Here is a 16,227-nt window from a genome sequence, read left to right on the forward strand (position 1 = left end):
ATTCTAGAAGACAGAAGTGCCAATGAGAGCTGGTCAGTCTTCAAGCACCATTTCTTCCAAGCCCAGGATCAGTGGGAAAGGAGGAAAAGGAGGTAGGAGGCCTCCATGGATGAGCAAGGATCTGCTGGGACAACTCAGGTAGAAAGCAGCCACCTATGAGAGGTGGAAACAGGGGCTGGCTTCTTGGGAAGAGTGCAGGAACATTGCCAGGGCAGGCAGGGGTGCAACTAGGAAGGCCAGAGCCCTTCTGGAATTAAATGTAGCCAGGGATGTTAAGGACAGTGTGGTAGTTTGAGCCTGGCTGGTTTCAAGCCTTCAGCAAGCCAGTCCTGGGCTTTGCCCACCCTTCCCTGGCTCAACGGTGTCTTTCCCCCCCCCAGTCTCTGCCAGGGAGACGTTTGGTGCTTTCAAAATCCCTCAGTGCCTGCGGCAGCTGCTGAGCAGAGAGCAGGAGCACCCTGCCATGGCGTGCCTGGCTGAGGTGAGCCTGACAGCCGGGCACAGATGAGGGGGGAGACTGATGAGGGGGGCTGGGGCAGAGGGTGGGCTCTGCCATGTTCTGTTGGCCCCTGGCTGCTGGGCTGACGTTGTCCCTCCCCTGTGCTTCATGCCAGCCGGGTGCCAGCTCTCGCTCTTCCCTCATGGCTCGTGAAGGCCCAGCTCTGGGCAGAGGGGAAGGGCTGAGTGATCGGTGCCTGTGCCCTCAGTGCAGGGCAGGAGCCCAGGGGCTCTGCACAGCCTTTGGGCTGGGCTGCCTGGGATGGTGCCCGTGCCTGGTGCTGCGGGCTGGAGCGAGCCCTGTGCGGTGCTGGGGTCCTTCTAGCACCCCCATCACTGCTCGCTGTGTTTCAGCTCCTGACCTGCTTTGACATGAAGCCTTATGGTGAACGTGTCCTGCAGCTGGCACCAAGGTACCTGCAGAGCAAGAGCAGTGTGATGCGGTGCCTGGTGCTCAGAGCCCTCAGCGCCCTCTGCCACGAACCCGCGATGGTGAGCAGGGGGCAGCCGCTGGAGCCGTGCTGGGGGCCTGGGGCTGGGTGAGGGGACCTGGGGGACACAGCTGGGGCTTGGCTGTGCTTTGGGAGCTCTGGCAGCTGCTGCCAGCCCTCCTGCCTCCGCAGTGGCCCTTCAGGACAGGTCTTTGGCTTCTGGGTCCCGAGGCTGCAGCGTGGGGTTGAACTGCTGGAGCGGTTTGGGCAGTGCAGCTTTTGAGGCTTCAGCTGTTGCACACAGGCCAAAAGGATGTGGATCCTGCAGAGAAGGCTCATGGAACTGCTGGCAAGTGCAGATGGGGAGGTGATCGAGATGACCCTCTACTTGCTCAGAAAGATGCTCCAGGCCATGAACCACCCACTTTGCTACACCATCGGTCTGGGGCTGGCTCGGAGGCTCCCGCCACTCTTTGACCACGTAAGGTTTTGTGCCCCCCACCACTGGCACTGGCTTTTCAAGTGTGCCTGCTGCAGTCAATGCTGAGCTCTTGCCCCTTTTCTTTCCTCCAGGACAACAGACATGTGCAGCTGCTCTCCCTCCAGCTCTTCCAACACGTGATGGAAGGTATGGACAGTAAGGGAAGAAAGAAGCTGAAAGAGCAAGTCATCCAGAGCCTGATCCAACTGCTCTGCACCCTGCACGATGAGAACCAGGAGGTGGCAGAGGTGAGGAGCTCTGACCTGCCCGTGTGCCCACGGGAGGTGTCTCAGCTGCCTCCTGCCCTGGCACTGCCCAGACCTGGGGCCTGAGGTGGATGCTGCCCCACTCCTCTGCCTGAGCTCCAAACCTTCACTGACAGACACATTCCCCAACAGCCGCGTCTTCCCAGCCGGGGCCAGGAACAGCCCTGAGCTCTGCCCAGGCGAGGGGCTGCAGGTCCTGTGCCCTGGGCAGCGGTACCATCTCCCTTCTCTGTGTCCCTGCAGGCCTCTCAGGAAACTTTGCTGCAAGCTGCCAGATTCCTGAAGAAGAGGAAGCTGAGCCAGCTGCTGGAGAGGCGGCAGACATGGCCAGCGTTCAAGTACCTGGTAAGGATGGCACCCAAACGCCAGCCCCAGCCTGGGCAAGCTGTGCCCCTGCCCACTGCTGCAGCCCACTGCTGCAGCCTGCAGCCCACACACACTCCCTTCCCTCGGGCATGTGGCACTGTGGCACTTCTCCAGGCTGCTCTCCCTCCCCAGGGCCAGGGATGTCAATGGAGCACCGGCACCGGCTGCTGCTGGCTGGGCAGGGGAGGCCAGTGCTGGGCACAGGGATCACTCAGCCAGAGGGAGAACTGGGACAAACCCTTTGCTTTGTCTCCCCACCCTCTGCAGCTCTCCGAGAGCAGCAGCTCCAGAGCCAGCCGGTACGTGCAGCAGGCGCTGTGGTGCCTGCAGAGCCGCAAGCCGTCCGTGCAAGAGGCGGCCGTCAGGTTCATGGGTGAGACACGACCCCTGTCCCTCCCTGCTGCTGGGGGCTCCCTGCACCCTCTCCCAGCCCTGACAAGGGCAGGGGGGTGTGTGTGTGCCTGTGGGGCAGCTGTGACCCGCTGTGTGTTCCCAGGGCTCGCCGGGCAGCGCCTGAAGGGTCAGCAGAAGGAGCTCCAGGTCATCCATGAGGGTGAGTGAGGGCAGGGGGGTGTCAGAGTGGGCTGGTGGGGAGGAGGAAAGGCCCTGGGCCGGGAGCTGCAAGTGGGAGAGCTCTGCCCTTGTGCAGACAAGGGCTGGTGTGGGCAGAGCAGAGAGACGTCAGGGGATTTGTGGGCAGCACCTTCTGACTGATCCCATTGGGAAGGGCTGGGTGAGGTGGGCCTGGCAGGAGAGGTTCCTGGTACTCGCCGGCCCAGGCTGTGAGCTCAGCTCTGTTCCTCTGTGTTTCAGCCCTTCAGAGCATGCCAAATGACATCAGCTCTTCACTTGAGAACCTGATAGCTGAAACCCGTCTCATCCTGAGAGCTGTAGATGGAACAGCTTCCTCCAGACCCAGTCTGCTGGCCTGGCTCCGCAGGGCCTGGAGTTTCACTTCCAAGAACTGAAGGAGCTCCTCAGTGAAAGCCTGGGGTGAGAAGTGGAGGCTGGATGGCATTAGGGTACTGTGGAAGTGGCAATTAAAATCACTGCAATGGTGACATGGTTTGTGGCTGCTGGGGAGGGAATAGGATAGATATGATCATCACTTTGGGAATTGTGTCACTTTTTGGGATAAATGTGGGGTTGTTTAACTTAGTGATGCTGGTTTGGTGGAGGTATCCCCTGCACAATACACAATATCTGTTGTTGTGACTGAGTCCTGACTCCAGAATCCTGACCCAGCTGCACCTCACCTCCCACTCCTGGTGAGGAGAGTTAGAAAGCAAAGGGGGTGTCCTGGTTTAGGCCCATCAGGGAACAAAAGACCACGATTAGCCTCAAGTAACAAAGACCTGAGGATTGCCAAAGGGCAGGGAGAGCTTAATTGCCACTTAAGCTCCAGGACCTTAATTTAGCCAGAGATGTTAATGACAGTAATGAGGCATTTTTCAAGTACATCAGCAGCAGAAGGAGGACGAGGGGGGATGTGGCCCTGCTACTGAACACAGAGGCTGCCCTGGGGACCCAGGATGCAGAGAAGGCCCGAGGACTGGATGCTTCAGTCTTTACGGCCAAGGCTGACCCTCGGGAAGCCCAGTCCAGCAAGGATAACATGATGGCCAGGACAGCAGAAGACTTGCCCTGGGTGGAAGAGGAAGAGGTCAAAGACTTGTTGGCCAAGCTTAAGGGTCATAAGTCAATGGGTCCTGATGGGATGCATCCTAGAGTACTGAGAGAGCTGGCTGATGTGATTGCTAAGCCTCTCTCCATCATTTCTGAACAACCATGGAGCACAGGTGAGGTGTCTGAGGGCTGGAGCAAGGCCAATGTCACTGCAGGCTGCAGCAAGGACAAGCCAGGAAACTCCAGGCCAGTCAGGCTCACCTCCATCCCTGGAAAGGTGATGGAACAACTCATCCTGAAACTGAACAGCTCATAGTGAAACTCAAACATATGAAGGAAAAAGTGGTTATCAGGAGGAGTCAACATGGCTTCACCAAGGGGAAATGCTGTTTGCCCAACCTGATGCCTTCTATGAGTGCAGAACCAGCTGGCTGGATGAGGGGAGAGCAGCAGATGTCATCTACCTTGACTTGGTCTCCAACAACATGCTCATCATAAAGCTCAGGCAGTGTGGCTGGGATGAGAGGACAGTGAGGTGGATGGAGAGCTGCTGAATGACAGAGCCCAGAGGGTGGGATCAATGGCACAGAATGGAGTTGGAGGCCTGTGGCCAGTGGAGTTCCACAGGGATGGGATCTGGGGCCAGTCTGGTTCAACATCTTCATCAGCCACCTGGATGAGGGGACAGAGGGACCCTCAGCACGTTCTCTGCTGGCACCAAACTGGGAGCACTGGCTGATTCCCCAGAGGCTGTGCTGCCAGTCAGCAGGATCTCGTCCAGCTGGAGAGTTGGGCAGAGAGGAACCTGCTGAGGGTCACCAAGGACAAGGGCAGAGTCCTGCAGCTGGGAAGGAACAACCCCCTGCACCAGCACAGGCTGGGGGTGACCTGCTGGAGAGCAGCTCTGCAGAGAGAGACCTGGGAGTGCTGGGTGATAATAAACTGACCATGAGCCAGCAACGTGCCCTCGTGGGCAAGAATCCAATGGCAGCCTGGGGGCATCAAGCAGAGTGTGGGCAGTAGGTCAAGGGAGGTTCTGCTGCACCTCTGCTCTGCCCTGGTTGATGAGACCACTCTGCCTGAAAGGGTAGAATGGCCCTCGAAAGGATTTGCTTGGTAAGGGTTAATCGTTTCTGGGAACCTGCCTGAAAGGGTTGGCTCCTTGAAGCGTAGGAACCTGCCTGAAAGGGTTGGCTCCTTGAAGCGTAGGAACCTGCCTGAAAGGGTTGGTTTCATGAGAACAAAGCCCTGGTTTTACCAAGCACATTCTGTGTTTAGAGTAAGCGATAGTAACAGTACCAGATGTCTTGTAGTCACGGAACATGCATTAAAGGTATGTGGTAAACAACATCATAAATTTTGTAAAATAATACTTGATTGTTTTGTAGCATATAGAAACTGCACATATTCATATTGTTTGTTGATGTGAACCGATGATCTTTGCGATATGTACTGACTATAAAAGAGCCTATGAAGAAGTAATAAACTATCACTTGCCCTAAGAGCAGTGGTCCGCCTGTCCTTCATCGTCCTGGAAAGAGCTGGTCTCTGACAAATGGTGCCGAAACCCGGGAAACTCGGTTGCCTTTGACCAGGGTGAGCTGCCTCCGAATCAACAGAACCGCGGTAAGGATAAGGGGAAATAAAGGGGGGCAGAACTACTAGGAAGGTGTAAAATATAAGAAAGTAGAAATTTATCTCAGTAAAATAAAAACAAAAATCCCTTTTGTGTCTTAGATTTTCCGTTGACCAAGTCTGAGACTAAGTCTGGATCCAGCCGCACCTAAGCCCTTTCTATAAGGTGTCTTAGAAAGCAAGGGGGTCCAGACTGAACCTCGTGACTCAACGGTAGGGCTCCCTCATATTCAGCATTTACAATTTAAAATATGGGACATGTACATAGTACGGAAAGACAGCTGTTTGTAGCTATGGTCAAGACATTGTTAAAAAGTCGAAATATATCTGTAACCACCAGGCAAGTGGGTGGATTTTTAGAATTTATAGACACTGTGTGTCCTTGGTTTCCGAATAAAGGCACTATTAATTTAGAAACATGGAATAGGGTCGGTGAAAACATTAAAGGCTATTATGCTGCTAACGGCCCTGATAAGATCCCTATAGATGCTTTTCCTTTATGGACTTTAATTAAAGAATGTTTACAAGGTGATACTGAATATGATAAATGGCAACGACAAACACGTCCTCGATCTCGTTCAGCGGATTCAGGTTTAAAACCTTCTGCTCTTATTAATCCCGGTTCACAACCCTCTGCTCCACCTGAATATCCAGCAATAATCAATAATGAACAAAAAGATATTCAGGAATCTAATTTTAAAAATCCCTTTCTTATGTACTCAAATAAGGGAGGTAAAAAATGCCGACCATTAAAACAAAGCAAAAGTACCTTGAAAACTATAGAATTATCTGAAGAATTATCTTCCGATGAGGAAGCTGAATTAGAAAAAGGGGCTGCTCAATATCACCACGATAGTGATGAGATTCTTGTTCAAGCACCTTTTGTGCCTAAAAAACACCAAAAAAGAGAACCTATAGTTTTGCCAGCAATAAAAGCTGGTAAGCGCCCTCCTCCGCCTGATATTTATCATCAATTGTCACCCCATTCTCCTTTACAATTAACTTTGATGCAGGCTAGACAACAAGGAGAAGACGTTGGCGGATTTTCTAAGATGTTGCATGCATATCCTATAACATATACTCCCCATCCTAATCAGGCTAACCTTAGAATTGCTATTCATATTGCTATTTCTTTTTCCAATCTTAAAGAATTAAAAACAGCTGCTGCTCAATATGGTGCAACCGCACCATATACTACTGCTATTTTAGAAACAATTGCAGCTGAGGTCCTTCCTCCTTGGGACTGGAAAGGTTTAGCTAAAGCTACCCTAACAGGAGGAGAATATTTGCTATGGCTCACGGATTTTGTAGATTCTTGTTATGATTATTCTCAAAAACCACATTTTCGCCAGCAAGGAATTACTCATGAAATGTTGGCTGGTACAGGACCGCATGTTGATTTAGCGCAACAACTAGCTTATCCTGCCGCAGCATACGATGCCATTAGAGAAATTGGCTTAAAAGCCTGGAAGGGATTACCTAGACATGGAACTTCTAGGGAAGAATTAACTAAAGTCCGACAGGGACCAGACGAACCTTATCATGATTTTGTATCTCGTTTGTTACAAACTTCATCTAGGCTCATACAAGATACTGATTCAGCAATGATTTTAGTTAAAGAATTAGCCTTTGAAAATGCTAATAATATTTGTCAATCTATTTTAAGACCTTGGAAAAATAAATCAACACTAAATTACTATATCAGATTATGTTCTGATGTTAGCTCTGGGTATATTCAAGGCATAGTCACTGCCGCAGCACAACAGGGCAAACCTGTTGAGCAAGTTTTAGCTGCAATGCAATTTAAGAAAAACAGAAGGGTTGCAGGCCCTCCTGGTAGTTGTTTTCATTGCGGACAAATGGAACATCAAGTACGTCAATGTCCTAATAAAAAAATTCCAAATAATAATGGAAAAAATCCAGGTTTATGTCCGAAATGCAAAAAGGGTAATCATTGGGCTAATGAATGCCAATCTAAATATGATAAGAACGGAAATTCTTTGATACAGCCGGGAAACTTCTCAATGGGTTTGCCCCGGGCCCGTCCAAACAAACAGGGGATGTACCCTGTGCAGGTGCAAACCTCAGAGCACCAGCTAAACAATCCATTTCACAACTCCACCGAGCCACCAGTCACAGTGCCGGACTGGACCTGTGTTCCTCCTCCCACTTTGTATTAACACCTGAGATGGGGGCACAAGCTATCCCAACAGGGATATATGGCCCGTTACCTGCAGGAACATGCGGTTTGGTCTTGGGACGAAGTAGTCTGAGCATGAAAGGATTGCGAGTTATACCAGGCCTAATTGATTGTGATTATGAAGGAGAGTTAAAAGTTATGTTACAATCTGAAACTTCTGTCTTTAATCTACCTGCAGGAACAAAGATTGCACAGTTGCTTTTAATTCCTTATGTTTCATCTATAGGAAAAGCTGATTCCCGCATTCGGGGAACAGGCGGTTTTGGATCTACTGACGTTTATCTTTTACAGCCCATCAATCATCAGAGACCTGAACTTCAGTTAACTATTAACGATAGAGTTTTTACAGGACTCTTGGACACCGGAGCAGATGTATCGGTAATGACTTTAAAACAATGGCCAAAAGAATGGCCTTTACAGCATGCCTCAGCTGATCTAAAAGGAATTGGGGTTGCAAATTTGCCTCTTCAAAGCTGTAAGATTTTAAATTGGACGGATAATGAGGGACACTCTGGTACCATTCAACCATATGTACTAGAAAGCTTACCTCTTAACCTCTGGGGCCGAGACATCTTGACACAAATGGGCGCATACCTCTATACGCCTAGCAGTTAGCTTGATAAATTTATCAGTAACTATGTATGCAGATAAAATCTGTTGGAAATCAGATCAACCTGTTTGGGTTGATCAATGGCCTTTAACTAAAGAAAAGTTGCAAGCTGCTCGTCAATTAGTAGCTGAACAATTACAATTAGGTCATATAGAACCTTCCACATCACCATGGAATTCACCTATTTTTGTTATAAAAAAGAAGTCGGGGAAATGGCGACTTCTCCAGGATTTGAGAGAAGTTAATAAAACAATGTGTACCATGGGAGCGTTACAACCTGGTCTACCCAGTCCTATTGCCATTCCTCAAAATTTTGAAAAAATAATTATTGACTTAAAAGATTGTTTTTACACTATCCCCTTACATCCAGATGACAAATGTCGATTTGCTTTTAGCACTCCATCCATAAATTTTAGTGAACCTATGGAACACTATCAATGGAAAGTATTGCCCCAAGGAATGGCTAATAGTCCTACTCTTTGTCAAAAATTTGTTCATGAAAGTATAAAAGCGACTAGACAACAATTTCCTGATGTTCTTTGTATCCATTATATGGATGATATTCTTTTAGCAGCCTCATCTATCGATAAGTTGCAACATGCTTATGCTCATATTGAACAGATGTTAACTAAACATGGTTTGAAAATAGCACAAGAAAAAGTACAAAAATCATATCCTTTTCAATATTTGGGGTTTCAACTATATCCTAAATCTTTTATGCCACAAAAAATTGCCATACGAACAAATTCTTTGACAACTCTGAATGATTTTCAGAAACTTTTGGGAGACATTAATTGGCTCAGATCTTTTCTTAAGTTAACGACAGCCGATTTGCATCCTCTTTTTAAAATACTTGAGGGAAACCCTGATCCTACTTCTCCTCGCAAGTTAACAGAAGAGGGAAAACAAGCTCTTCGATTGGTTGAAAAAGCCATAGAAAATGCTCAATTACAATATGCAGACATAACAAAGTCTTTCTCTTTATATATCTTGCCTACAGTAATGTCTCCTACAGGAGTCTTGTATCAAGACGGTGTTCTATGTTGGGTACATGGATCTCACTCTACAAAAGGAGTTCTTGTTTCGTACCCTCAAAAGATAGCAGAACGAATTAAACAAGGACGAAAGTTATGTATTACTCATCTTGGGAGAGAACCAGCAGTAATTGGAATTCCATACACACCTGCTCAAATTACTTGGCTGATGGCCACTGTAGACGATTTTGCTATAGCTTTAGCTGCTTTTCCTGGAGAAATAACACAAAAGTTTCCTTCTGATAAAATTCTTAGTTTTGCTACCTATCATTCTTTAGCTTTTCCTAGGGTTGTTAAAGGAGCTCCTATAACAGGAGCATTGACTGTTTTTACAGATGGATCATCTAATGGACAAGCAGTTTTGTATACCCCTACAGATCATTATGTTTGGAAATCAGAGAATGTTTCTGCACAAATGACTGAGTTGTATGCTATTTATCAAGCACTGTTGAAATTTTCTGAACCTTTGAATATCTATTCTGACAGTCGTTACATTGTCACTTCATTACAATTTTTAGAAACAGTTCCTGTCATAGCTTCTAAAGTTTCTTTTATACAACGATATTTTGGTTTGATTCAATCTCTCTTAATAATAAGAGATGCACCTCTTTTTGTAGGACACATTCGTAGTCACTCTAAATTACCTGGACCTTTGAGTCACGGCAACAATCAGGCTGATTTGTTAACTCGTTTTACTGTTGCTACTGTTGCAGAAGCCCAGCGTTTGCACTCTCTGCATCACTTACCTGCAGCTACTCTACAACGTATGTGCCATATCTCTCAAGAACAAGCCAGAGAAATTGTTCGAACATGTTCTTCGTGTGTTTCTTTTTTACCAATTCCTCATTATGGAGTTAATCCTCGAGGTCTTTTACCTAATGATCTCTGGCAGATGGATGTTACTCATTATCCTTCTTTTGGCCGCCTCTCTTATATCCATGTAACCCTTGATACTTTTTCTCATTTTGCAGTAGCTACTCCTTTATCGGGAGAATCAGCCGCACAAGTGATCTCACACTTATTACACTGCTTTTCAATATTAGGTATACCAAAGACTATCAAGACAGACAATGGCCCAGCATATACTAGTGCTAAATTTGCAAAATTTTGTGCTCATTTTTCTATCATACATAAAATAGGGATTCCTTATAATCCACAGGGTCAAGGCATGATTGAACGCTTTAATCTTACTCTGCAAACACAACTAAAGAAATTAAAAACGGGGACATGGGGGATTAAGGACACTCCTTTGTCTTTGTTAAATCATGCTCTTTTTGTTTTAAACTTTTTTACTCTCGATGCAGCTGGCCTTTCAGCTGCTGATCGTCATTGGCAATCCCCAGCTCAGCAGAAACCTGCAGTGTTGTGGAAAGATCCTATCGATGGATCTATGAGAGGCCCTGACCCAGTTTTATTATGGGGAAGAGGGTATGTTTGTATTTTCCCAACAGATGAGCCTGTACCTCGGTGGATTCTGGAATGCTGTGTTCGACATGCCAAAAACGAAAACAGGCAAGCTCCGAAAGAGGTTTCAACGCCTAATGCTGACACCACGACAACCTCGACAACAACAACAAAATCTTGATTACTGGTCATCATTGAATTACTCTATTTACTCAAATTTGGAAAGCAGTAGGAGCAATGGATCGAGCTGTTTTTTGAGCAGCCAATATAACTTGGCAACCATCCTTATCTGGTATTACAATGCATCGAATTACTAATATTACTGAGATTTGGTTTCAAGCATGTGTACCAGAATCTTATGTATTTTTGAGTGGATTTACACTAATTATAAATACAACAGATCACTCTGTAAATTGTACAAATTGTGTTTTATCTAATTGTGTTAACTCTTCTATTTTGAATTTTGTTATGTTAAAACAACCACCATATGTGTTTTTACCCGTCAATTTAACACATGATTGGTATGCTGATGAAGGCTCTGAAGTGCTAACTATTGTGACTCAAGCACTTATGCGTCAAAAACGAATTGTAGGTATGATAATAGCAGGAGTTCTTGCGATAATAACTGCCATATCAGTTACTACCATGGCTGCCATATCTTTAACTACTAGCATTCAAACTGCACAATATATAAACAATATTTCTGAAACTATGATTGATACTTTGAAAGAACAAGCATTATGGGATGATAAGATTGAAAGAAAATTAAATGCGTTATATGACACAGTTAATCTTATGGGTCAAGAAATTCAAGCTTTAGCCATCAAAGAATCACTGTCATGTCATGCGGCATATAAAGGCATCTGTGTGACACCAGTTCAATGGAACCAATCTTGTTATGATTGGCCTAAGATACAAAAACATTTGTCAGGAATATGGAATAATGCTAACTCTTCAATTAACCTAAAACAATTGCATGGAGAAATTCTCTCTTTACAAAATATAGAAAAATTGCAGTTACCTCTTGCCCAACGTGCTCACGATTTTGTTAGCATATTAAAGGCTTCTTTTCCATCACTATCTTCATTTTATAAAGGAATCTATGGCCTTATAGGAGCAGCTTTATGTATAGTGGTATTGATTGTAGTATTGCCTTGCATGTTCCGTACAAGATATGATATGTTAAAACAATCAAGTATAAAAATTAAAAAATTACAACTAATGACTACACAACATGTTCCTGCTACAATACATACTGAATAAAAAGAAAAAAGGGTGAAATGATGAGACCACTCTGCCTGAAAGGGTAGAATGGCCCTCGAAAGGATTTGCTTGGTAAGGGTTAATCGTTTCTGGGAACCTGCCTGAAAGGGTTGGCTCCTTGAAGCGTAGGAACCTGCCTGAAAGGGTTGGCTCCTTGAAGCGTAGGAACCTGCCTGAAAGGGTTGGTTTCATGAGAACAAAGCCCTGGTTTTACCAAGCACATTCTGTGTTTAGAGTAAGCGATAGTAACAGTACCAGATGTCTTGTAGTCATGGAACATGCATTAAAGGTATGTGGTAAACAACATCATAAATTTTGTAAAATAATACTTGATTGTTTTGTAGCATATAGAAACTGCACATATTCATATTGTTTGTTGATGTGAACCGATGATCTTTGCAATATGTACTGACTATAAAAGAGCCTATGAAGAAGTAATAAACTATCACTTGCCCTAAGAGCAGTGGTCCGCCTGTCCTTCATCGTCCTGGAAAGAGCTGGTCTCTGACAACCCCCAATTTTATCCCACTTTCAGCCATTTTTTACCCATTTTGACCCATTTTTTACCCATTTATTGCATTATCCCCCAATTTTATCCCACTTTCAGCCATTTTTTACCCATTTTGACCCATTTCCCCCATTTTTCACCCATTTTTGACCCATTTTAACCCCATTTATTGCATTATCCTCCAATTTTATCTCATTTTCAGCCATTTTTGACCCTTTTCGACCCATTTCCCGCCATTTTCAGCCATTTTTGCCCCATTTCCCCCATTTTTGACCCATTTCCCCCCATTTTGACCCATTTCCCACCATTTTTGACGCATTTTTGCCCCATTTCCCCCCATTTTGATGCATTTTTGCCCCATTTCCCCCCATTTTCGACCCATTTCCCCAGCCTCCAGCCCACGTTCCTGGCCCTGACCTCGCTTACGGCGGGACACGCTGTCCGCACTCACCTCTCACACACCTTTCACCACTTTTGACCCCATTTATCTCATTGTCCCCCAGTTTTATCCCACTTTCAGACATTTTTGACCCATTTTGACCCATTTATTGCATTATCCTCCAATTTTATCCCACTTTCAGACATTTTTTACCCATTTTGACCCATTTTTGACCCATTTATTGCATTATCCTCCAATTTTATCCCACTTTCAGCCATTTTTGACCCGTTTTTTACCCATTCCCCCCATTTTGGACCCATTTTTTACCCCATTTATTCCATTTCCCCCCATTTTTGACCCATTTTGAGCCATTTGACCCATTTTCGACCCATTTCCCCCCATTTTTGACCCATTTCCCTCCATTTTCAGCCATTTCTGACTCATTTTCGACCCATTTCCCCCCATTTATCCCAGTATCTCCCAGTTTTATCCCATTTTTGATGCATTTTGACCCATTTTTGACCCATTTCCCCCATTTTTGACCCATTTTTTACCCCATTTATTCCATTTTCCCCCATTTTTTACCCATTTTGACCCATTTTTGACCCATTTATTCCATTATCCTCCAATTTTATCCCACTTTCAGCCATTTTTTATCCATTTCCCCCCATTTTGCCCCATTTCTGCCCCATTTCCGCCCCATTTCTCCCCATTTCTGCCCCATTTCCACCCCATTTTGCCCCATTTCTGCCCCATTCCCACCCCATTTCCCCCCATTTCTGCCCCATTTCCACCCCATTTTGCCCCATTTCTGCCCCATTCCCACCCCATTTCCCCCCATTTCTGCCCCATTTCCCTCCATTTTAACCCATTTTTGCCCCATTCCCGCCCCATTTTTGCCCCTCAGCCTGCCCCCTCCAGTGCCAGGTAGATCCCCACGGGACAGTGGTCGCTGCCCTGGGCCCGCTGCTCGATCCTGCTGTTGCACAGATCCTTCCTGCCCCTCTGGGACCACAGGCAGTAATCCAGCCTCCAGCCCACGTTCCTGGCCCTGGCCCCGCTCAGGTAGGTCCAGAAGGTGAAGGCGTTGGGCAGCGAGGGGTTAAACATCCGGAAGCTGTCGAGGAAGCCGGCCCCCAGCAGCTCCCCGAATGCCTCCCTCTCCTCCCGCGTGAACCCGGGGCTCCTCTTGTTCCCCGACGGGTTCCTCAGGTCCAAGGGCTGGTGGGTGACGTTGAGGTCGCCGCAGATGGCGACCGGTTTGGACCGGTCCAGCTGGGACACAAAGGAGCGGAAGCGCTCGTCCCAGGCCTGCCGGAAGCTCAGGCGGCCCAGGCCTCGCCCGGAGTTGGGCACGTAGACACAGACGACGCGCAGGGCAGGGAACTCAGCCGTCAGCACGCGCCCCTCGGCGTCCAGCTCGGGGTCACCTGGCAAGGGGACACACAGACGGGTATAAAAAGGGGCTTTAGGGGCCCAAAAAGGGGCTCTAGAGGCCCAAAGTCACTTTAGTCCTCAAAAATCAACTTTAATGGCCTAAAAAGGCACTTTAGTGGCTCAAAAAGTCACTTTAGAGGCCTAAAAAGGGACTTTAGAGGCCTAAAAAGTCACTTTTGTACCTAAAAAGGGACTTTAGTAGCTTAAAAAGGGGCTTTAGTGGCCCAAAAAGTCACTTCAGTGGCCAAAAAGGAGCTTTAGAGGCCTAAAAAGTCACTTTAGGGGCCCAAAAAGGGTCTTTAGAGGTCAAAAAGGGGCTTTAGCAGCTCAAAAAGGGGGTTTAGAGGTTTAAAAAGTCACTTTAGAGGCCTAAAAAGTCACTTTAGAGGCCTAAAAAGGGGCTTTAGAGGCCCAAAAAGTCACTTTAGTGGCCAAAAAGTCCCTTTAGAGGCCCAAAAAGTCACTTTAGAGGTCTAAAAAGTCATTTTAGAGGTCAAAAAGGGGCTTTAGAGGCCTAAAAAGTCACTTTAGAGGTCAAAAATTCACTTGAGTGGCACAAAAATGGACTTTAGAGGCCTAAAAAGTCACTTTAGTAGCCAAAAAAGTCATTTTAGAGGCCCAAAAAGTCACTTTAGTGGCCAAAAAGGGGCTCTAGAGGCCTAAAAAGTCACTTTTGTAGCCAAAAAGTCACTGTAGTGTCCCAAAAGTCACTTTAGAGGCCTAAAAAGACACTTTAGTAGCTTAAAAGAGGGTTTAGAGGTCTAAAGAGTCACTTTAATGGCTCAAAAAGTCATTTTATTGCCCAAAAAGGGGCTTTAGAGGCCTAAAAAGTCACTTTACTGGCCAAAAAGTCAATTTAGAGGCCCAAAAAGTCACTTTTTGGCCTAAAAAGACATTTTACTGGCCTAGAGTCACTTTAGAGGCCTAAAAAGAGGCTTTAGAGGCCTAAAACGTCACTGTCGTGGCTTTAATGGCTCCTGAGGGCCCCAAATGGCCACTTAAGGCCTCAAAATGGCCACTTAAGGCCTAAAAATGGCTCCTAAAGGGCCCCAAATGGCCACTGAAGGGCCCCAAATGGCACTTAAGGCCTCAAAATGGCTCCTGAGAGCTTCTGGTGGCCATTAAGAGCCCCAAATGGCCACTGAAGGCCTCAAAATGTTAGCATTACTGTATATGGAAAGTTAGAAGTAGTTAGGCTAAGGTCTGTATCGAGGCCTAGTGAGCAGTGTGGGATGTTGATGTAACCTAGCAGTCTAGGGAACTAGTGGTGCATGCTGAGCGTGTGCATTCTTGCTTAAATAAAGCAAAGAGATTAGTGAAGAATGCTGAACACTGAATCTTGTTTTCTCAAAGAAATCGTTATCTCTTTACCTGTTTACCTGTTTGTTATCTGGAAATTTCTGGTTGTGGATTCAGATAAGCGTTGTCTCAAGTAACTACATGAAAGAGCACGACATAATCCTAAAGTCTAAGAAAACTGGTAAACATCACGGGGACCTGATGAAGTAATCATTTGTGGAAAGTATATAAACTCTGTGAAATTTTCTGTTAGTGGGGGCTCTGACTTTGGACACCAGTCCTCAGGTCCCCAGGCCCCTCAATAAAGCACCGCATGAAACGACCTCGGTTGTTTTGTGTTTTCCTTTGGGAACGGGCAGCAACAGGGACCCCTCAACAGCCCCCACTCACCCCGTGGCGATGGGAGGGATCCAGCTGACCCCTCCATGCACCCCCATGATGGGACCCCAAGTGCCTCACTAAGAAGGTCGCGCGTAGCCCCCCACCCCCCATCTCAGGACCCCTTTGGGGGGCGTTTTTATCCCCCCAGCACCCATCCTCTGTCCCCCTCAGCACCCTGACTCCCCTCCCAGCACCCAGAGCCCACCCCAGTGCCCAGACCCCCTCCCCAGCACCCAGAGCCCACTCCCAGCACTCAAACCCCCTCCCCAGCACCCAAACCCCTCTCCCCAACACCCTCCATAGCACCCAGAGCCCTCCCCCAGCACCCAAACCTCCTCCCCAGCACCCTGTCCCCCCTAACCCCCTCCCAGCACCCAGACCCCCTGAGCCCACCCCCAGCACCCAAACC

General features: G+C 47.0%; 2 protein-coding genes across 4 annotated transcripts; one reads left to right on the forward strand and one right to left on the reverse strand.

Moving 5' to 3' along the window:
- Window positions 1-5: 5 nt before the first annotated feature.
- Window positions 6-6,965, forward strand: LOC133629477 (uncharacterized). 3 transcript variants are annotated; one of them, XM_062020145.1, is made up of 8 exons: window positions 6-92; window positions 853-990; window positions 1,234-1,410; window positions 1,503-1,658; window positions 1,920-2,021; window positions 2,310-2,415; window positions 2,539-2,595; window positions 2,856-6,962. In XM_062020145.1, exons 2-8 carry the CDS (start codon window positions 871-873, stop codon window positions 3,008-3,010), a joined length of 873 nt encoding a protein of 290 aa, XP_061876129.1. In that variant the 5' UTR covers window positions 6-92; window positions 853-870; the 3' UTR covers window positions 3,011-6,962. The 3 variants fall into 3 exon arrangements, with proteins under 3 accessions (XP_061876129.1, XP_061876131.1, XP_061876128.1); XM_062020144.1 differs by having other exon boundaries at window positions 64-138; window positions 2,856-6,965; XM_062020147.1 differs by lacking the exon at window positions 853-990 and having other exon boundaries at window positions 13-92; window positions 2,856-6,964.
- A 6,639-nt stretch (window positions 6,966-13,604) lies between these two features.
- Window positions 13,605-16,119, reverse strand: LOC133629463 (DNA-(apurinic or apyrimidinic site) endonuclease-like). Its single transcript, XM_062020092.1, has 2 exons — window positions 16,113-16,119; window positions 13,605-14,131 (listed from the first exon to the last, which is right to left on the reverse strand). The coding sequence occupies exons 1-2, from the start codon at window positions 16,117-16,119 to the stop codon at window positions 13,605-13,607; spliced, it is 534 nt and encodes a 177-aa protein (XP_061876076.1).
- Between the last annotated feature and the right edge of the window lie 108 nt (window positions 16,120-16,227).

The sequence above is a fragment of the Colius striatus genome, unplaced genomic scaffold (genome assembly GCF_028858725.1).
Source record: "Colius striatus isolate bColStr4 unplaced genomic scaffold, bColStr4.1.hap1 scaffold_46, whole genome shotgun sequence".
Lineage (NCBI taxonomy): Eukaryota > Metazoa > Chordata > Aves > Coliiformes > Coliidae > Colius > Colius striatus.

Excerpts from the sequence above, each read along its gene's own strand:
- LOC133629477 (XM_062020144.1), top strand. The coding sequence starts at position 106 with ATGGATGAGCAAGGATCTGCTGGGACAACTCAG. Across the intron at positions 991-1,233 it reads TCTGCCACGAACCCGCGATG|GCCAAAAGGATGTGGATCCT; the intron begins GTGAGCAGGGGG and ends TGTTGCACACAG. Across the intron at positions 1,659-1,919 it reads AGAACCAGGAGGTGGCAGAG|GCCTCTCAGGAAACTTTGCT; the intron begins GTGAGGAGCTCT and ends GTGTCCCTGCAG.